This window comes from Gekko japonicus, unplaced genomic scaffold (assembly GCF_001447785.1).
Source record: "Gekko japonicus isolate JY-2015 unplaced genomic scaffold, Gekko_japonicus_V1.1 scaffold183, whole genome shotgun sequence".
Classification (NCBI taxonomy): domain Eukaryota; kingdom Metazoa; phylum Chordata; class Lepidosauria; order Squamata; family Gekkonidae; genus Gekko; species Gekko japonicus.
The window spans coordinates 229313-251720 of NW_015175361.1; the positions used below are offsets into that span (position 1 = coordinate 229313).

At 42.4% G+C, this 22408-nt stretch overlaps 1 protein-coding gene across 1 annotated transcript in view; it reads right to left on the reverse strand.

Moving 5' to 3' along the window:
• The window catches only part of BTBD16 (BTB (POZ) domain containing 16), a 44561-nt gene extending 22849 nt beyond the window's left edge, over positions 1 to 21712 (reverse strand). Inside the window, exons 1-6 of the mRNA XM_015425387.1 lie at positions 21535 to 21712; positions 20778 to 20903; positions 19855 to 19969; positions 17394 to 17463; positions 15188 to 15318; positions 6370 to 6489 (exon numbers count right to left, since the gene is read on the reverse strand). Of these exons, the coding sequence (XP_015280873.1) occupies positions 6370 to 6489; positions 15188 to 15318; positions 17394 to 17463; positions 19855 to 19969; positions 20778 to 20903; positions 21535 to 21712 (740 nt within the window). The remainder of the gene's footprint in view (positions 1 to 6369; positions 6490 to 15187; positions 15319 to 17393; positions 17464 to 19854; positions 19970 to 20777; positions 20904 to 21534) is intronic.
• Positions 21713 to 22408: the final 696 nt, after the last annotated feature.

Genomic DNA, 22408 nt, shown 5'->3' on the forward strand with positions numbered 1-22408 from the left:
TTGTTGTGATCCACACAGTCAAAGGCTTTAGCATAGTCAATGAAGCAGAAGTAGATGTTTTTCTGGTACTCTCTTGCTTTCTCCATAATCCAGCAAATGTTAGCAATTTGATCTCTAGTTCCTCTCCCTCTTCGAAACCCAGCTTGTACTTCTGGCAGTTCTCTATCCACATACTGTTGAAGCCTAGCTTGTAGGATCTTGAGCATGACCTTGCTAGCGTGTGATATGAGTGTAATTGTGCGATAGTTTGAACATTCCTTGGCATTGCCCTTCTTTGGGATTGGAATGTATACTGACCTTTTCCAATCCTGTGGCCACTGTTGCGTTTTCCAAATTTGCTGGCAAATTGAGTGCAGCACTTTAACAGCATCATTTTTGAATAGCTCAGCTGGGATACCATCACCTCCACTAGCTTTGTTGTTAGTAATACTTTCTAAGGCCCATTTAACTTCACATTGCAGGATGTCTGGCTCGAGGTCAGTGATTATACCATCGTGGTTGTCAAGGACATCAAGGTCTTTCTTGTATTGTTCTTCTGTGTATTCTTGCCATCTTTTCCTAATCTCTTCTGCTTCTGTTAGGTCCCTACCATTTTTATCCTTTATCATGGCCAGCTTTGCATGGAATGCTCCCTTGATTTCTCCAATTTTCTTGAAGAGATCTCTAGTCCTTCCCATTCCATACACCAAACTGGCTCTCACTTAAGTCAGTAAACTAAAACATGCCTAACTCTGTACTGGATTGTGTCTCCAGCATGGAAGTGTGCCACTGAAATTAGTGGTGCTTATGTCAGAAGTTTAGGATAATGTATTTATGACTGAGGGGCCTCTTCATAGATTTGATTCCTATGAATCATCTAGTCTAATGTGGCTTTTCCATTATGTGGTTTGATTGAATTCTGGATTATCACAAGTGAAATTCATGTTCCCAAGATGTACTGCATAAATATGTGTATCTTGTGGGCTGATACATTCAGCATTCTTTTTCTAAATTTCTAAATCACAGCATGTTAAATAAACTCATATTTGACTACAGCAATACAGACGGGATGGTCGGGCGAGCAGCCATATGGGCCCTTCTCGGATGGCTTGGGGCTACTGCCCCAGGACCAGCCACTGGGCCTGCAGCCTCCTGTCGATACCAGGCCTCGGGGTCGACTCCTGGGTCACCCCTCAGCCCCTTTATCTGGCAGCTGGGGTGGACCACATCGTCACTGGTGAATCCATCTGCCCCAACGTCCTCCCTGGGGTCAGTCAGGAGTCCGGGCCTGGCATTCACCTCCTCACAGGCTACTAGCCATGGTGACTGAGGAGAACCTCCACATTCAGAGGCACTAATTCTTGGAATCCCAAAGCCAGGAGGCAACATCAGGGGAAGACATCAGGAACTTACTGATAATTTATGCCAATAAAGGCTGACTTGACTTGACTTGACATCAGGAACTGGTTGGCCACTGTGTGAGACTGAGACAGGATGCTGGACTAGATGGACCACTGGTCTGATCCAGCAGGGCTCTTCTTATGAATGTCACTATGTGGTTATGCATGTTATTTTTCAAATGAGTTTTGCTTTCAAGGTAAAAGAGTTTAAGACATCCCCCATTGAATTCCATTATGCAACAGAGGAAACAAGTCCAACAAAGAGTACTTTTGGACGGGCTACGGGCTTGTCAACTGTGCTGTTAACATGGAGTGAGCCTACTAGACAACCAATCTGGTCTTAGCTGCCCACAGCACCATGGGGTTCCTTTGCAAGATTCCCTGGTGAGACCTTGGACTATTTGCACACTGAATCATCTGATACCTCTAAAAGCCTGGTAACTATGGAGTACCTGTATTGTGTAGTTAGAGCTGAACAAGCTATAGATATAATTTGTTTTCTTACCTTTTGCTAGTCTCATGTTATATACATGCTTTTGCACTGAATAAAGATAATATATAATCAATATTATCTGGACTTGTTTCCTCTGTTGCAACCTGATTTCTAAGTCTGAATCTTGTGTCTAAGCCGTTCGCCTAAGGAGGCTACCACTGTGTTAATTAATTGTTTGCAGCCCTGGTACAGAGCTGGTAAAGTTGATAAGGCCTATAACTCAGGCAGGAGTTGGGATCTCTGCTCCTGATCTTTGGTGGGGACCTTTTGTGAGAGATCCTGGTGGCAGTAACTACTGGTAAAGCCTGGAGAGTGTACAGACATTCTCCTGGAGTTTGTTTAATTGTTGCTGAATGCTTGGTTTAACTCCCATCCCTGGACTGGGGTGAGAGAGAAACCTTGACACTGACCAGCTTGGATAACTTCACCCCACTGAAGAGAAGAAACCTTCAGGTAAGTTTCGATATTTTGTTCTAGTATTTTGGGAGAGGGAGAAAAAATTATGTTTGTCAACTCTCTTCACCTCATTCATAATTTTATAAACCTGTATCAAGTCCCTCCCTTAGTCATCTCTTTTCTAAACTGAAAAGTCCCGGACTCCTCAGCCTTTCCTCATAGGGAGGGTGCTCCAACCCCCTAATCATCTTGGTTGCCCTCCTCTGTACTTTTTCCACCTCTGCAGTGTTCTTTTTGAGATACGGTGACCAAAACTGTACACAGTATTCCAAATGGGGCAGCACCATAGATCTATACAGGGGCATTACAGTATTGGCCATTTTATTCCCAATCCCTTTCCTAATCATCCTTGCCTTTTTTAACCTCTGCATCACACTGGGTTGGACACTTTCATTGAGCTATCCACTATGACCCCAAGATCTTTCTTTCTTCTCAGTCTCAGCAAGTTCAGACCCCATCAGCCTATACTTGAAGTTGGGATTTTTTGTCCCACTGTGCATCACCTTACACGTAACCAACACTGAACTTCATTTGCCACATTGTCTCCCATTCACCTAGCTTGTGGAGGTCCTCTTGGAGCTCTTCACAGTCAGCCTTGGTTTTCATCATCCTAAATAATTTTGTGTCATCTGCAAACTTGGCCACTGCACTACTCACCCCTAGTTCCAGATCATTGATGAATAAACTAAACCATATCGGCCCCCAATACCGATCCTTGTGGGACCCCACTGCTTATTTTCTTCCTCTGTGAGAACTGTCCATGGATTCCTACTCTTTGCTTCCCGTTGTTTATGTGATGTATATTATTTTCAAGAGTCTGTGAAGTCATGAGCTTGCATCATACTGACTTGCACGTGTGCCCGTCATAGGTTTTTCATTTTCTGCAGGTTTTTCATACAAATGAGTGCTTCTCAGGTCAAACTAGTAAATAATGAGTCACCCACAAGTTCAGCTCATTTCCTATCTCTTGATGAAAAGGAGAGAGGTTGGTTCCAGGCATGAGAGCTCAGTTTAAAGCCAAACAGTAATTTCTTTGTAGTGGCACATGACTCATAGGAACAAATGTCTCTCATGGGGATTTCAACAACCAAAACAAAAAAGGCAATGTTAAGAAGATCTGTTGGGAAGAAAAGAGCCAAGCAAACGAAATGCATTTTCACACATGATGGTAGAATTAGTTTGTGCTGATACACAGAAGTGACATGTGAATGTGAGATCTACACTGGCTATGGTTTGTTTTCTCCCACCTTCATCTCTTTGACCCACTGAGCTTCCTCAGCCCTGGCCTAAAAGTGGGAGCCAGCACAAGGAGGTGGCAGGATCCTCGGCCAGAGTAAAGCTTCAAGTGTTCTGTGAGGTTAAGCCACTGACCTCCAGGGGCCCAAGTAGCCCATTCGAACACCTGATGGTCTGGTTTTGCAAACTGTCTGCAAGGGGCACCTTGGGGTTTTTTTTGTAGATAAGAACATAAGAAGAGCCCTGCTGGATCAAACCAGTGATCCAGCACTGTTTCTCACACCGGCTGACCAACAGCCACTGGGACACAAAAGGGGGCACAGAGGCCTTCCCCCAATGTTGCCACTTTACATGGGTATTCAGTGGTTTGTTGCCTCTAGATGTGGAGGTTGCTTTTAGCCACCATGGCTAACAGCCATTGATGGACTTATCCTCCATGAATCTATGTTTTCAACTGTGCAAAAAGGGTAAGTGAGCATGCATATTCATATACTGGTCTCCCACAGCTTCCCCCTTGTGTCACCACTACTGTTGTTTGCTATATTCTTCAAGCACATCAAGCATTTACATTTCACAGATGGTGACTGAAAAAATGTTAAGAGTCTCCTTCTTTCCCCATTCATGGAAAATGCAAGTGAATGCAGCTTCCCCCGTGTGTCACCACTACTGATGTTTGCTGTATTCTTCAAGCACATAAAGCATTTACATTTCACAGATGAAAAAATGTTAAGAGTCTCCTTTCCCCATTCATGGAAAATGCAAGTGAATTATCTACACTTGGAAACATTTGGGCATGTGTGTTCTTGCAATGCTTTGGCATGGCTGCTAACCCCTCCCCCCATGATTTTCCACACAAAGGGGAAAGAGCAACTTACAAAACAGGTTGTCACGTAGGACGAGGAACCTCTGTCAATTTGTTTCAAGTTCCTAGGCTTGGAGCTGTGCTACTACTACATAACCCATTCTCAGCCAAAAAAAAGATGAAACTGACCAAAGCTTTCAGTGATTAAGAAAGTCTTGGTCAATTTCAGTGTAGGGTCTAATGCAGTAGTTCTCAACCTTCCTAGTGCCGCGACCCTTTAGTACAGTTCCTCATGTTGTGGTGACCCCCAACCATAAAATTATTTTCGTTGCTACTTCATAACTGTAATTTTGCTACCGTTATGAATCGTAATGTAAATATCTGATATGCAGGATGTATTTTCATTGTTACAAATTTTCTGATGGTCTTAGGCGACCCCTGTGAAAGGGTCGTTCAACCCCCAAAGGGGTCGCGACCCACAGGTCTAATGTATTATTAGGAGGAGACCTGAGAGATAAGGAATTTGAAATGACATTGACCAAGATTCTCTTTTAGCCATGGAGCTGCACTTCCCCAGGATATATAGCACAAGGAGAAAGGGGTGGGGAATGCCACCTATTCATGTGCAAAAGTAGCACATGTAACCTAAATCTGCTCTTGCTTATTTACTTATGGCTCTTTTATCTTACATTTCACCACAGGAGACTCAAGGTTAATTCAAATCACATTTAATTAATTAATTATCATATGGCATTTTGTGTGGAATAACCAGGATATCCTGGAAGGGATTGTTTGGCTGCCGAAGCTGTAGCTCTTTTTGCCACTAGTAGGTGATGAGCTATGCTAATTTTTAGGCTGAGAGTGCTGTGACTTGCCTAAGGTCACCCAGCTAGCTTCAACTGGGGAAGTGGGGAATCAAACCCGGTTCTCCAGATAAGAGTCCGCCGCTCTCAACCACTATACAAAATTGGCTCTCACAAATCACAGTGAAACAGCATAAAACCACATAGCAATAGCCTGTGTCCTGCCTCTCAATTCAATAATATTTTAAAGTCTTCCTCTAGCCTAGGAGCCTTCCTTTCCAGAGGAAGAGCCACTTAAGCTGGAGGAAGGCTCCTCAGGCCAGCAGAAAGCTGAGAGTGGTAGGATATGGGTTGCCATCACTTCTAAAAAAGAACATGAAACACATACCCCTCCTTCAAAAGGATGTGACCCAGGCACAATAGTCAAGCATTCATGCTCAGCAGTCACCCAGCTGCCCAGCTGCAATGCTGAATACTGTCACTGTACAGATATATTTTACAAACAAATCCTTGAGGCAGTCAAGGCACAAAATTGACTCAGCAAAAAACAACCCCCCCAGACATTTTAAACAGTGTAAATTCAACTATCAACTGCAATTTTTTCAAATTTTTACGCATCCTGGATTATCATTTGCTTTTTGCCTTGCTCCATTTCCTCCATTTTTCATTTCCCCCCCTATTTTCTGTTTTTGTTAACAGACCCCAAGTGCTTAGAGATGACCCAAATCCCCTGAGTGAGCGTTCTTACCACATGATAGCTTACTCATTTGCTTAGTCAGGGCCACCATCTGGGATAGGTGCCATTTGATAGCTGCCAGGACTCTAGTACCCTAGAAAAACCCTAGAATACCCTAGAATGACTCACGACCAGGGCAGCAGAGAGGGCAGGATTGGTTCTCCTACCTCAGTTCCTTCTTTTCCTTCAAACCAAACACTACAAAATACTACAGTAGCATTACTACATTGCAATAGATGGATTTTTTTTGTTTCTCATTTTGCTGTTCAGACAGCCAATGTTGCATCAGCATGTAAAAGGATTTGTGGTCAGGTCCTTGCTCACCCTTGAAACTGAGTGGCTGACCACTTAGTCCCACCTACCTCACAGGGTTATTATACAGATGATATCCATATGTACTATTTTGGGTTCCTTAAAGGGTAAAATATACATGTGGTACATAATAATAAAAAGGATTAACTTACCTGCTAAAATATGTGAGGACGGTATCGTAAGATGGAATTATCTGAATTTTGGGGTTTTGCTGTAGAAAGACCCAGCAGAGTGTAATTCTCAAAAGATGGAATTCGCTGAAAGTAAATAACCTGCCAAGAAAAGGAATCTTTATACACTGTAAGAATGTACAAAGTTTGTATGAAGACAAACTTTTATAAATAAAAGTGTATATGGAGGTTACACTGTTGTGCTTTTCTAATTGCTTAATGAATATTCTTTTTTTTTTTTTTAATTTCTCAATTGCAAATTGCTTTAATTCACTTTAAAACATTGATTAAACCTTACAGGAATATTCTGTTTTTAATTCCATATAGAACTCTTAACAGATATAGCCCAAAATAGAAAATTCCCTGGCACACCAAATGCCATTTTGTTTAAAACTTAAGCATGACATTTGTAACCCCCCCAAAAAAACTGGAGTTCACATACTTAAAATTAACATATGTGCCGCTTCAGACTTCAAAAGGTCTAATGAAACTTTGGCTACATTATATTGTAAAAAAAAAAAGTTTTTAAACACCTCATAGCAGCTACAGGGGTACTAATAACAGACATACAGGTTTTTTAAAGTTAAATATTTGTTTCTTTGATTTGCATATGAAATACAAAACTTCATTTAACTTTAAAGAAAATAATTACTCAGTGCAGAAAATCAGAGGTGTTCAGATAACTATAGGATCTTAGTAATAATCTTAATCATAACACATGTTCTAAAACAAAGCCAAGAATTCCCCCTTTCAGTGATGTTATCCATGTAGAGATACTGTTTTTCCACAGGCTTTTTAGACCCCCTTCTACTTCTCTCAGTTCCTTTCTCTCCCATGCACACTCCCAGCTAAGGTAAATCAGCTCTGTTAGCACTTCCTGTGTTCCTGTAGTTCATGTTTCCTATACTTTCCCACTATTGGAGTGTCCCAGTACATTACAATATGGCTCATATGAACATGCAGGATCAAACCTGCTCCAGCATCTTGCTCCTCATAGGGACCAGTTAGATTACCCGCAATACTATCCTATACAAAGTTACTTCAGTCTGTTGACTGAAATGAATTTAGACTAGAGTAGGTTTGCATAGGGTTGCACTGCCAGAAAGGTCACAATCAAGGATGGATAGATTTTAATGGGGATACATTTTTTTATTTACAATTTTTATTGAAATAAATGGTGAACAAGCAATAATAACAGATGCAAAATCAATATAACAACATGAAATGGGAGAAAGATTGTTTCCCCCCCCCCGCCGCCAAATACATAAATACATAATATTTAAACAATATACATGGGTTTGATATCACATAATGTACTAAACTTTGCAAGCTTTGTAGAATTAGAAGTGAGTGTAATGCCCACAAATATAATCCATTGACTACCTGTTCTCTCCTAAGAGAGGTTATTTAAAATTGCAACTTTAAGTTTATAAATGTGGTGAAGGCTAAATGCTGTACCTAATTTATACAAAACACGAGGAAAAGGTGATTGGTATGTTATTTATATTAATGACTTAGGTGCAACAGTACTATATGAGTAGTCTATCTTTTGTTGATTAAATCCATTTGATGTAATTTTTCCATTGGGGATACATTTTTAACTGTTTTATATTTTAAAGATTACTATTGTATCTTTGAATTGTTTTTATTAGTGTTTTTTAAATGCTGTTAGTTGCTCCAAGTCCCATTCGGGGGAGAGGGAGTGGGATATAAATTTGATAAATAAATAAAAATAAGTAAATCAGAGGCACAGAGTCAAAACCTCCCCTTGTGGCTTTCTCTCAGCAACCAGTATTCAGAGGTTTGCTGTCCCTGAACCTGGAGGTTCCATTTAGTCTTCTAGGCCACTGATGGACCTGTCCTTTTAAAGCTAGGCTGTCATACTTTGGTCACATTATGAGAAGACAAGAATCACTGGAAAAAACAACTATGCTAGGAAAAGTTGAAGGCAGCAGGAAAGAAGGAAAACTCAATTTAAGTTGGATTGACTCTATAAAGGAAGCCACAGCCCTCAAGACCTGAGCAAGGCCGTTAATTAGTCAATTAGCCTTCGACAGCATATTAAGGCCGTTAATGATAGGACATTTTGGAAGATGTTAATTCATAGGGTCGCGATAAGTCGGAAGTGACTTGATGGCACTTAACACACACACACACACACAAACTTGTGGACATCACAAAATCCTGTAACAATGAATTTCACAAATTAATTATCCATTGTGTGAAGAAGTACTTCCTTTTGTCTGCCCGTAATCTGCTTCTCATCAGCTTCATTGGGTTTGCCCAAGATGTTTGGGAGACGGACTTTCCCTGCACCATGAATAATTTAGTACATCTTTGTTGTATTCTCCATATGCTCCTTTTTCTAGTACCAGCTCCCTGTCTTTTGCTGCAATATACTACAATTTGGACTTCTGGCTTGGCTGCTAATTTTTTACTGATCTGATCTGGTGAAGATTTGCTTTCTGGCTCACATCTATATACTCTTAGCCACATGTGGTCTGCATTTGTGGATATCTAAATCTGTGGATCAGGGTCATACAGAGGCTAAAGAGGTTTTCCAGCAAACTTGGGGGACTCACCAAGTTTGCAGGAAAATCTTTAAAATAAAATAGATAGGGGGATATGACGAATTACACAGAAAAGCAGGCTTTTTAAAATACTGCTTGTGTCAAAGAGTCAGGGAGTTCAAGAGTTAATCTTCCCTGGAGATAAGAGCTTATCTAATTGGCTGCTCTACTTACTCACTGATTGGCCAGCATCAGCTGAGAGAGGAAATAAAACAGCTGATCTGGAGGGGAAAGTTTCATTTGAGACACTTTTGGTCTTGGTCTGAAATCTAACATCTGGATCAATAGCCAGAGGGTTTGGCTTCTGAGGGAAGATACTTTGGGAGTCAGTGATTTCTGTCAGGGAATTGTCAGAAAAGTACTTCTGTAGAGAGAAGAATAAGGACCCCATTGTCTTAAATATATTAGAACTACTCTAAGGGAGAATTTGGATTCTCAATCAAGAAAGCTACAGAACAGCCTTATGCAGACAACGGATACTGGAGAAGGATTTGGCAGAAGGTTGGGTAGTTAGAGAGAACTCCCATACAAGCCAAATAGTAAAAAGAGTTATTGCTCCTTAGGGACAAGGAGAATAACTTCCTGCCAGTGAAAGGGGTTGGGAAGAGAACCTTGGCCTGTAATAAAGGGGAGAACCTCAGGAGTTAGTGAAAAGCTGTAATATCTAAAGGGAAAACCTAGATCTCTGAACGGAGAAACCTAGAAATACTAGAAATCCTCTAAGAAACTATATTCAAGATACTGTGTAAGAGCTGGAAATATATAATAAGCAAAAACCTCTCACTGAAAAGAACTTGAAACTCAGAAATTAAGCTTCAACAACACTCTGTTGTATGTTCAAAAGCTTCAGTTCTGTATATATTAGAAAGTTTCATCTCAGCAACCTCTATACCTTGAATCCTCATATTTATATATTCGCTGCCTGTTTAATAAAATCTTTATTCTCTTTTGGAAAGTTAATCTCCCTCAAGTGCCATTTCACAAGGGTTTATAAAACAGGAAAGCTCCTGTATTTCCCTCAAGTTCTTGTACTGGGTCTAAAGCCTAAACAAATATCTGTGACACGGTGGGACAATTTAAGCTTATCCAACAAAGAAGAAATACACACTACTGGAGGGCGACTCAATTACTGAGGGGAACTAAAATATTTTTGGTGGGAAAATTCTGCCTGGTTGTTGGGACAGAGGGGGTTTAAATCTCTCAAAAATAGAATTGTGTCATCTGCTGCGGTGGAGGAGGACTCCAGGCACTGCTCTGGGCCCAGCAGTGGTGGACACCGGCAGCCGCTGTGGGCCTGATGGCAGAGGATGCTGGCAGCCACTGCCGATCCAGCCACAGCAGAGGATGCTGGCAGCCATTGCAAGCCCAGGCGTTGCCAGGGCAGACACCAGCAGGTGCTGTGGGTTCAGCAATGAGATATAAGGGTGCCAGCAGCCACTCTAGGCCTGAGTGTGGCAGTGGTGGCTACCAGCCACTGCTTTTAATACAAGCACTGCGGCAGCAGACACCACCAGCCGCTGCTGGCCCAGGGGCAGCAGTGGTGGATGTTGATTGCTGGGCATTGGCTGCCGAGCTCATTGCTGGGTGTTGGGACCTGGAGCCTTGCTAGTTCAGCAATTGGGGGGGTATGGGATTTCCCCCTGTGAGTCTCATGACCCCGCCCCCCCAATTGTCTTACCTATAAAGTCATTTTTAGAGACAGGGTGAGATGTTCAGCCCAATCTCGCCTAACAGAACAGACAGAGACTTTTGTAAAGGTCACATGGTGGCAAGGAAACTTTAAAAGGACAGCTCTTAAAACATGATGGGAAGAAGCTAATTGCATTCTGAGAAGGGCAGAACTTCTCAATGAACACAAGAGTCTATTTAGGAATTAAAAGCATGGAAAAATGTGCGTAGCTTTTAGTGACATTTGGAAGAAAAAGCAATGGGTATTTAACTCATCAGAAGAGGGATTTTCCCCTCCAAAAAGCAGACATTCTGTTCAGACAAGTTTAAGCAGATCTTCTGAACAAGGAGCCTAGATGTATAGCTGTTACATATGGGTTAGAGTGAAAAAGAAATCTATAACTGATGATGGTGGAATGACAACCTCTCTCGTACCCTCCCTTTCTGTATTAATCCTTTCTGTAGAGTGAGGCCCAGATGCCTGGATTTAACTGCCTTTTTAAAAAAAAATCCTCTTCTTCCCCAGAAGGCCTTGAATGATTCCATGGTTTCGCAAGAAGGTTCGGAAATATTTTAATTGTGGTATTTATATATTCCGTTGCTTTATTCATGAAATGCCTACCATATGATTGTAATAATTTTGAAATAGCTTTTTCCAGTTGCTGCTCACCAATGTCTGCTGCTCACATTCACTCCTGACTCTTTAACTTGCAAGCCTGATAAATGTGGCGATATTTTCATAGTTCCTTGTTCTAGATACCCTAAGCTCCTTAAAGGGAGGGTGGGATGCAAATGTAATGGGTAAATTAATCTGCAACCTAAGCTCTGGCGAGGAAGGAATCTTGCGATACTCTGCCCAGAATTCATCAGACAGAGCAGCAATCAGTGTTTGTTTTCTTAATGGACAAGACCTACCTGTTACACTGGAGCTGTACAAACCAGCCCATTTTAAAGTTGGCAACCCCTTGAACATACATACTGTCCATGTAAAGTGAACCTACTTGGAGGGAGGAGGGAATCACCGGGACAGAGCCCATCCCAAACCATATGGATTCCCTCCACAGATCTTGACTGACTGGGTTCTCATAGGCCTGTTCATATGATCAAGAACCCCACTGTTTGAATGGTTCCTAACCGAGTGTGCAAAGTATCCACATGTGCTGTGTGCAGATCGTGCTCAGACAGTAGAATGAACACATGAAGTATGGGAAATGGTGCCTATTACTACTACCGATGATGATGATGCTACAGTCCTGTTTCCCCCCCCCCTTCCATCTCCCTCCTCCTATAGTCTCCCCAGAGTGGACATTTGTAAAGGACTTGTGTTATACTGGGTAATTGACTAACACATTTACAAAGGAGGTAAAATTATTTAATCCACGGGAGCTGGGAGTGGAATTGTGGAAAGAGAGCTGCTGAACTGTTCAATGTGCTCCAAAAAAACATTGGAGCCAAAAATCCTAAATATAAATACACGTTGATGGGGTCTGAACTGGCAGAGACTGATCAAGAGAGAGATCTTGGAGTTGTAGTAGATAACTCACTGAAAATGTCGAGACAGTGTGTGACTGCAATAAAGAAGGCCAATGCTATGCTGGGGATTATTAGGAAGGGTATTGTAAACAGATCAGCCAATATCATAATGCCCCTATATAAATCAATGGTGCGACCTCATCTGGAATACTGTGTGCAGTTCTGGTCACCACACCTTAAAAAGGATATTATAGCTTTGGAAAAAAGTGCAGAAAAGGGCAACTCGAATGATAAAAGGGTTGGAACACTTTCCCTATGAGAAAAGGTTAAAGCGCTTAGGACTCTTTAGCTTGGAGAAACGACGACTGAGGGGTGACATGATCGAGGTTTATAAGATTATGCATGGGAAAGAGCAGGTAGAGAAAGAGATACTTTTCTCCCTTTCTCACAATACAAGAACTCGTGGGCACTCCATGAAATTGCTGAGTGGTCGGGTTAGAACGGATAAAAGGAAGTACTTCTTCACCCAAAGAGTGATTAACACTTGGAATTCACTGCCACAGGAAGTGGTGGCGGCTACAAGCATGGACGGCTTCAAAAGGGAATTAGATAAGCATATGGAGCAGAGGTCCATCAGTGGCTATTAGCCACAAGCTATAGATAGGGACTCTGGGGCAAGTGATGCTCTGTCATCTTGGTGCTTGGGGGGGGTCAACAGTGGGATGGCTTCTAATGTCCTGGCCCCACTGGTGGACCTTCTGATGGCACTGGTATGTCTGGCCACTGTGTGATACAAAGTGTTGGACTGGATGGGCCTTTGGCCTGATCCAACATTGGCATCTCTTATGTTCTTATGTTAACTGTTAAATCAATGGTACGAGGGCTTGATACTCACACTAAAACAACAGGGGCAGTTTAAGTGATCTGCTGTCCCCAACAGTGTAATCCTAAACAGAATTATACCCTCTAAAGTCAGTGGGTTTACAAGGGTATGAGTGTTTAGGATTGCACTGTAAAAAGAAGGAAGAAATATAGGTTTTTATACCCTGCTCTTCAATATCCGAGGGAGTCTCAGAGTGGCTTACAATCACCTTTCCCTTCCTCTCCCCACAACAGTCACGTTGTGAGGTAGGTGGGGCTGAGAGAGTTCTGAGAGAACTGACTGATCCAAGGTCACCCAGCAGGCTTCATGTGGAGGAGCGGGGAATCCAACACAGCTCTCCATATTGAAGTCTGCTGCCTTTAATCACTACACCACACTGGCTAAGTTTTCATGCTGTCATCTATATTATGGAAATACATACATTATGTGGAGTCTGCTTTAGATAAAGAATGTGAGAGGCTCTGAGACATTAGGAACAGCAGTAAGCTCTAAGCTTGGGCTGCCATTATCCACCCATTTCATATGGACCTATAAACAGCCATTAGATACCCTACAGCTCAGAAAGTTCCAGATGCAAAGCTCATTATAAACTATTTCCTGTGGACAGCTGCTCATTTTTAGTTGTAGGTTCAATATATGATATTCTTCATTCTTCAAAATAGGCATGAGGTGCCAGATGGGAGCTGGGTCCAGAGAAGACAGTTTTTAGCAAGGGAACACACCCATTCGTGCCGGGTTGAGAGGCTCATGTGAACAGAGAATTTAGCAGGAAAGGGTGATGCTTTTCTTTGAATTTTTCCAATCACAAATTGTTTTTAAAATGAAATAATACTGACCTGACCACAAGCATGCTCATTTATGACTCTCTAAGTACTCCTGGATGAAAATTCCTATACTAGCAGACATGCTGTGAGAGTCCATGCAAATCAATTCCAGAGAAAATCTTACTTAATTTTAGCAAAACAGGTGGTTTTATGTGGATGTCACTGGGAGTAAAAGAAGCTGGCCTGTGAATCAAATTTCTACCAGCAGCTTGCTATGTATAACATTAGGCCCATTAGTGCAGTTTCTCAGGGCTGTTTCTCACATGAAGGGAACTAATAAATTCCTTGTAACTTGTAGAATGATTTCAGGAATCACATGAATACATAAAACAGCCTTATACAGAATTACACTATTGGCTATTTTACTCTATCTCACTAGGGTTGCCAGGTCTGGGTTGGAAAATACCTGGAGACTTTGGGGGTGGATCCGGGAGAGGGTGGGATTTGGGGAGGGGAGGGGCCTCAGCATGGTAAAATGCCAGAGAGTTTGCCCTTCAAAGTAGCTATTTTCTCCAGGGGAGCTAATCTCTGTCAGCTGGGGGTCAGTTGTAAAAGCGGGGGATCCCCAGGCCCCACCTGGAGGCTGACAACCCTATATCTCACTTAGGACCTTTCCTCAAATCAGGGATTTGCATTTGCCAGGAAAAATAAATGCATGGTGGTTACTTATAAGTTTTGAAAGCAGTATCATAGTCTTCAAAATGTGACAGATTTTTGTAGATTTCCATGATAAGAGGTCTAATGTGAACACTGAGTGTTTATTCTATTGAGTGAGGTAAAGGTAAAGGTTCCCTTGCTCGAAAGCCAGTCGAATCCGACTCTAGGGTTGCGGTGCTCATCTTCGTTTCAAAGCCGAAGAGCCAGCGCTGTCCGAAGACGTTTCCGTGGTCATGTGGCCATGACTAAACACCAAGGTGCACGGAACGCTGTTACCTTCCCACCGAAGTGGTACCTATTTATCTACTTGCAATTTCTTGCTTTCGAACTGCTAGGTTGGCAGGAGCTGGAACTAGAGACGGGAGCACACCCCGTCTTGCGGCACCCGGGTCTTGAACTGCTGAACTACTGACCTTCCACAGCCTGCAGTTCAGCGTCTTAACCACTTGAGCCACCGCAGCTCCATTGAGTGAGGTATAGATGTTATAAAAGTGAGACAACTAAGTTGAATATTTATTTGAATAAAGGTTAGATTCAAAGGCTGTTTAGAAAATACGTAAAAAATCAAGATGGAGGCTGGGTATTTAAGAAACTGAAGCTTGGAATTCCAGTTGTGGAGAGAATCGATGAAGGCTAATGCTGTGTACTAGTGTATATAGTGAGCTGTGCAAACCTTCGGCATACTTACTATCAAACTTACTTCCCAGTCCACCAATCAAACTGACCTTGAAGATTTGAGCACCTTCTGTAGTAGTTCCAGTGGCAGCTTCCGCAGGTGAATCTGAGAGCCCAGCTGTGGGACAAGGTTCACCTCTATCCACCTTTCACAGTCAGAGATCAAGGAGGGTTGCTTGTACTGATGTCAAAGGGAAGAAAAGGGTATGAAAGAAATTCTGAACTCTGAGACCATCTTGTGGCGGAAAGTGGGACTTAAAACATTCTATGCACATTCAGAATAAAATGGTGGTGGGAAGTGTTGTTGTCAGAGCTGACTCATGACGACCCCCAAAGGGTTTTCAAGGCAAGAGGCGTTCAGAGGTGATTTGCCATTGCCTGCCTCCACATCATGGCCCTGGTATTCCTTGGTGGTCTCACACCCAAGTACTAACCAAGGCTGACCCTGCTTAGTATCTGAGATCTGATGAGATTGGGCGACCCTGAGCTATCCAGGTTAGGACTCAGAGTAAAATAACACACACTTTTCTTTGACTAAGTCTACACTTTAAAATAGTAAACTGGGAATGCAACAAATACTTGCCAAGGAACTATGGTTTGCCGTTGTCTTTTGAAGGTACATTTGGCAAACCAAGTCTTCCCTCTGTGCAATCTATGAAATGAAGTCTGTTCTATGTATTCTGTTGGCACATCTCAAAGAAGTTCATTACTAAGGGCAAGTCTGCTGTCGCCATTTTGCTGAAGATGGCTTCCTTCTCATCCAGAAACAGGCTCACTACTCTATGGTCTTGGTGTGGCAACACTCAGGAAAGAAATGCGGGGGGGGGGGGAAGCCAGTAACTAGCCCTTAAAGAAGCAGAGCAGGACTGACACCTCTGGCTTGGGAAATTCCTCGAGATCTGGGGGTGGCTTCTGGGGAGGGGATGCCTTAGTTCACCCTTCACAGCTGCCATTTCGTCCAGGAGGACTGATCTCTGTTAACTAGAGATCAGTTGTAATTCTGAGAGAACGCCAAGCCCCACCCTGAGGATGGCAACCCTCCCTGAGAGAAAGCGGTTTGCCCAGCGTTATGTCCACACATTGCAAAGTCCTCATGTCAACTGGGGGGAGCCGTGAGGCCTTTGCATGAGATGTGCAGCTGGAGCTCTCTGGCTCCCCCCCCTCCAAACACCAGATCCTTTTCTGTTTGTGACCAAAGCAAGCAGGGAGAAGGAGCATAAGCTGCTGCCGGCTCCCATTGCAAAACTGTCTTGTCGCCATGTAAATAACATAATTTAAACAATGTAGCTGCCAGCTCTGGGCTGGAAAATAGCTGGAGATTTTGGGGGTGAAACGTGGGGAAGGCAGGGTTTGGGGAGGGGAGGGGCCTCAATGGGCTATAAGGCCAAAGAGCCCACCTTCCAAAGTGGCCATTTTCTCCAGGTGAACGGATCTCTGTCACCTGGAGATCAGTTGTGATCAATGTTCCCTCTAAGCTGTAGAGTCTTGTGAGCAAAAATTCTACTTTGTGAGCTAATGGCATTAAAGTTGTGAGCGAGCGATTGGGCTGCTGCATAAATTAGTTTGCTCCAGAGCCCTCCTTCCTGAACTAAGACAAAAATGTGTGAGCCGGAGGCTAAAACAACTGTGAGCTGGAGCTGGTGCACTCGGCTTAGCGGGAACACTGGTTGTGATCCCAGGTCTCCAGCCACCACCTGAAGGCTGGGAAACCTAAGCTAGCAGCATCTCCACAGGATGGTTTGCAAATGGAGAAACAGCAGGTTAAAGCTCCTCCCTGCCTGCTTTGGTCACAAACTGTTGTGTACCCAGGGAAGTCCGCGCATGTGGTTGGGTCAACATGTGGTCAGACGAAGGGCCCAAGCTTCATCTCCAAAGACAATAGCCAGAACGGATCGGGAGGCTAGGATCCTAGAAGGGACTTATGGGTCTAGTGGTGCACTGTAAATACCCTATCACGGTGTGGTGTGATTTGGGAGTATAAGCCGGCCGGCAAGCCGGCTAAAACATCTCAAGATCTGCCTGTTCTTAAATAAAGTATGAGCTGTAATCACTCTGCAATGCATCAGCCTCAGTACTTTATACAAACAGAAAAGAGAAGCGCTGTGACTATACCAAGGCCTCTAGTGACTTGCAGAGGCAGAAATTTCAACAATGAGCATTGTGTGCCTGCTGGCTAATCAGGCCCAACCGGTTAGCATTAAACAAGGTTGTTACTCAAAACACGTTTCATTCTTTAAATATCTATCAAGAACTCACCTTGCAGCCAGCAGAATAATAGCTGCAGACATTTGCTGGGGAAATGCTACTTCTCATGACCTGCACACACCTACAAAAAAAGGAACTTATAAATTGTGGTTTAGATAAGAGGAGCAGGTCATGTTGAACGGCTGATGTGGCATCACTTAGAGTGAGTGTACCCAGGTTACTCATCTGCACTTCAGGTATGAAGTTGGAAGTAGTGCTGGCTAAGTTCAGACCAAGGGTGGATCCTCCCCATGTTTTGGGAGACTGACTGGCTGCCACTCACATCAGAGTTACAGCTGAAAAAAAATGAATAAATAAGAGCTTGGGTCTTTGATTGCTTTTTAGTGTCTTAAATAAATGGATTTTAAAAAAAATGAGATGGGCATGAAAACTTGGTGAGCACCTTGAGGCACATATTGATGAAAGGCATTCGAGTAAGTCATCTGTTTATTGGCTACGTAGCCAAGGGGGCATAAGGAGGGCATTCCCTTGCTGCCGGCAGCATTCATCTGGGCTGTATCCTGGCTGCTGCACAGCCCAGATGAATGCTGCTAGCACCCTTCTTACACCTCTTTGGCCATGTAGTTGATAAACAGGTGACTTACTTGAACTCCATTAATCAATAAGTGCCCCAGGTTTTCATGCCCATCTCATTTTTCATGCTTTCATGCTCAGCTCAAGCCCATCTCATTTTAAAAAGAACAGGGGGATGTTCATGGGGCTCAGCACAATTCTATGCAGGATTTTCTTTGTAAAGCCTTAAATGTCTATGACTAATCTGCTTTAAGGGTGCTCCTTGATGAACCTGCCCATCAACTAGAAATTGACATTAAAAAAAAAATCTTAACCTTAATCCCCTATACTAGCTTGTCATAATTCCTAGGATAACATACCTCCCTGTAGTCTCATTGATTTACCGAAGTAAAAAGAGAGAAACTAAAAAAGGAGGTCCGGAGAACATGTCCAAAATCCAACAATAAAATTTTTGGAAGGAAAAAGAGTTCCAAGCACAAGCAGGTTACAGACTATCAACTCAGTCATTTGTTCTATAGACGGCTGATTAGTCTTCTATGGTCTATTTTTTATTAGCATCCCTGTTACCCATCAGTATGTTTCAAGTCCACAAAATAAGAGTACATTCTGAGGAGCTCTTCATAGTTCATGTATATAATCTGTGTTAAGTGGTCCTGAATATATAACTCAGGGCTAAGAAAATTAAGAAGTGCTTATCTAACTCAGCATTCTTTACAAGATTCTCAACCATCACAAGGCATTAGGTGGTCCATTAGAAATTGGCCAGTGGTCCATGAGTGGACACCTTTTACCCATACTTCTGTCACAGTGGACCATGGTCTACCTTTTACCCATACTTCTGTTACAGTGGACCATGGTCTACCTTTTACCCATATTTCTGCTCTGGCACAAGCAAGAACATGTAGAGAAAAACTACAGAGGCATACCCTGTTCCAGACAAATGAGACAGAGCTGTCCATCCTTTTCATACTTTCCCCTAAATATCCTCCAGATTCCCCTTGCTACAGTTATTTGCTGGCCCTTGGATTACAGGGAGGCTGTCATGACCTTCAGGATATTGTACTAGAGTATAGCACTGCCGTTCCAAGAGCAATCCATGACAAATATATGACATTTCACATTTTTCAAACATCTTCCTCATAGAGGATAACCTTGACAAATGCATAAATATAATTAACATCAATAACTATTTTTATAGTTGGAACATTTTTCTTATAGATGTAGAAGCTGTACATTCCATAATAACGTATATTCTACTATATGCCCAAATTATTTTGAAGCTTTTATAAGGAATATGGAAGAAAAGTGTGTCTGTGCCTTTAAAATGTGTTTACTACATCAGCTACTGAGAGAAAATTGATTTTGCCAAGCCTAGCATGTCACCTACCGTCAGATCTATTTTTTAAAAAACAGCCAGCTTAAAAATATAAGGGGCCTATTTCCAGTAAAATAGCAACATGGATGATTCATTCCACATCTTTTGGCAGTCTACAGGTGTCACTTTTGCCGATTGCTTCTGCTAATAGGAGAAAAACATATTTCTCTCATTCTTTCATTCTAAGAATACCTAATTCAAGACAGTTGTGCCAAAAGACACTGTGCATTCTGCTAATTGGGGGGGGGGGGTTACAGAAAGGAACAAAAATTAATTACCTCATCAGGGTTCCTATTGATGGTAACCAACAATATTGCTGCACTTACAGTATCAACCATATTTTGCTTTAATGTTCAACGTGAAAGGGCAGCTATCGTCTAGATGACTGAAATCAATATATAGGTTATGGTTGATACCATTGTTCAAACAGTTTTTCCACACAAATGAGTCGGCCTACAGAAGCTGACATTTCACAGAACTAAATCACAGTAAGGCTGCACTGCCACACTGTCCAGTCCGCACATCTCAGTCCAATGTTGTTCCGGAACACCAATGTTTACTTACTTTTGGAAGAGGCTAGGGAATTCTAGTAGTGCTGCAGTAGCCAGGATTCCCAGGACGTCTTCTTCATTCACTTCCATTTCTGAGTTATATAAATTCTTGAGTGCAACAGCAAAGGCTTCACATCAAATCAAAAGGTAACATAAATAGACAAGCTTTGTGAATGATTTCCCCTCTTGTCCTTGAATCTTAATACTGAATCATTCTGAATCAAGTGGTCCCCTTTCTCTCCTGATCAGAATTTGCCCACACTAAAATGCTGTGTTGTGCAACCCTTCCCTGGCTACCATAAATCTCTGAGGGCTTGGGAGCATACATGCGACATTCTTTTGGAAGGCACAAAAGACCAATAACAGGTTGAAAGTCAAGCATACCGCTTTCTACTCAGGAAAGGTGGAGGAGTGGGCAAATGAGACTGGTCTACGTAACTTTCCTTCCTCATGTCTTCTGTCTTTAGGTTCCATAGAAAAAGACCACCCAGCTACGTTAGAGGGCAGGAGTTACCTGTGACCTGTTCTTTTCACACAAAACAGAGATAGGCCATAACTTCTATAGAAAGTTGTCAGCCTACAGAATCATCCTGTTTGTATTTGTGGTTAGTTGTCAGTATAGGTGTTATACATTCTTTTGGAAGGCACAAAAGGTCAATAACAGGTTGGAAGTCAAGCATACCGCTTTCTATTCAGGAAAGGGGGAGGAGTGGGCAAATGAGACTGGTCTACATAACTTTCCTTCCTCATGTCTTCTGTCTTTAGGTTCCATAGGAAAAGACCACCCAACTACATTAGAGGGCAGGAGTTACCTGTGGCCTGTTCTTTTCACACAAAACAGAGATAAGCCATAACTTCTATAGAAAGTTGTCAGCCTACAGAATCATCCTGTTTGTATTTGTGGTTAGTTGTCAGTATAGGTGTTAAAGTCATTACCATATCGAGTGACATCTGGATTGTTAATATTCAAGACAAGGGTAATTTTGGGCATTTTTTGCTTCTTTTCACAGAGTTCTTTATCTTTCCGTCCACCTAGTAGACACTGTTTGTAACGTCTGGTTTCTGTCAAAAACATTGGAGACATGAGAGAATTTGTATGGCACTTAGAGTATTAAAGACATACAGGGGAAAAAAAAGGTAGAATACAGATATGAGTGACTTCAATCACCACTGGACTTTTAAAAATAGATGAGATCATTTTTATAAAAACTATTTTTCCTACTTGTAAATTTTAACAGTGCATGGTCATTAGGTCATAAGAATGTAATTGTCCTTGAATCTTAATACTGAATCATTCCTAACTGGACCTTATAAATACCTGGGAGAGAATTAACTGCTTGTGGATATGGGAAAGAGAGAAAATGAAAAAGAGAGAAATGAGATACGTTTATATGTCCTACAGTGCAATTCTAAGCAAAATTACACCCTTCTAAGTGCATTAAAGTGAATGGGCTTAAGGGGTCAAACTCTGCTTCATATGGTAGTTAGTTTCTTTCCCTCTCTATATTACTGAATTTTTGTGGAGGGTTGCTGTTGCATTTGTGTTCTGTGTGTATTTTAGAATTGTATGTTGATGTTTTAACCTTTGTAGACTACAAGAGCTACCTTTGTAGAAGGGCAGAGCATGATAGTAATCAATAGTTATTTTATCCTTCTCAAAATAACAAGAGAGACTTCAGAGTCCTTTCAGTACCTTTTCTGGTTTTGTTGTCCATACAATACATGGCATGCTCTGACACAGCTGAAGTAAGAAGGTCTGCAAGGACCTGGGATTTAAATAAGTACATGCGATGAAGGTCCCACTGGAAGCCCAGACACTCCAGTGTTACATCTGAGGAAACAGAGAGTGCTGTTAGGAAAGTGAGCTGCATCTCTAAAAATTACAGGCCGCTCACAGCCATGAGAAAGTACATCGAAGGCTGATATGTCACAGAAAGTAGTTTTCTCATTTGTGACTACCCACCTGGCTCTAAGCCTTCTGTGACCTTCTGCGTGTAAGAAAAAAGCATCTCATGTGGAGCTCCTTGGTCAGAGAAAAGCCTCAGTGAAGAGAAGGGGGGGGGAGAAGAAACCAAGGGTTAAAATATATTTAGAATTGTTTTGTTTAAATGCACATGAAATAGTGAGAGCTGTGATCACCAGGAAATTATCAGTCAGATATATCATTCAGTGGAGTCGAGCAACACCAGTTATAATAAAGGTAAAGGTAAAGGTTCCCTTGCTCGAAAGCCAGTCGAATCCGACTCTAGGGTTGCGGTGCTCATCTTCGTTTCAAAGCCGAAGAGCCAGCGCTGTCCGAAGACGTTTCCGTGGTCATGTGGCCAGCATGACTAAACACCAAGGCGCACGGAACGCTGTTACCTTCCCACCGAAGTGGTACCTATTTATCTACTTGCAATTTCTTGCTTTCGAACTGCTAGGTTGGCAGGAGCTGGAACTAGAGACAGGAGCTCACCCTGTCTTGCGGCACCCGGGTCTTGAACTGCTGAACTACTGACCTTCCACAGCCTGCAGTTCAGCGTCTTAACCACTTGAGCCACCGCAGCTCCATCCATTTACTTACTTAC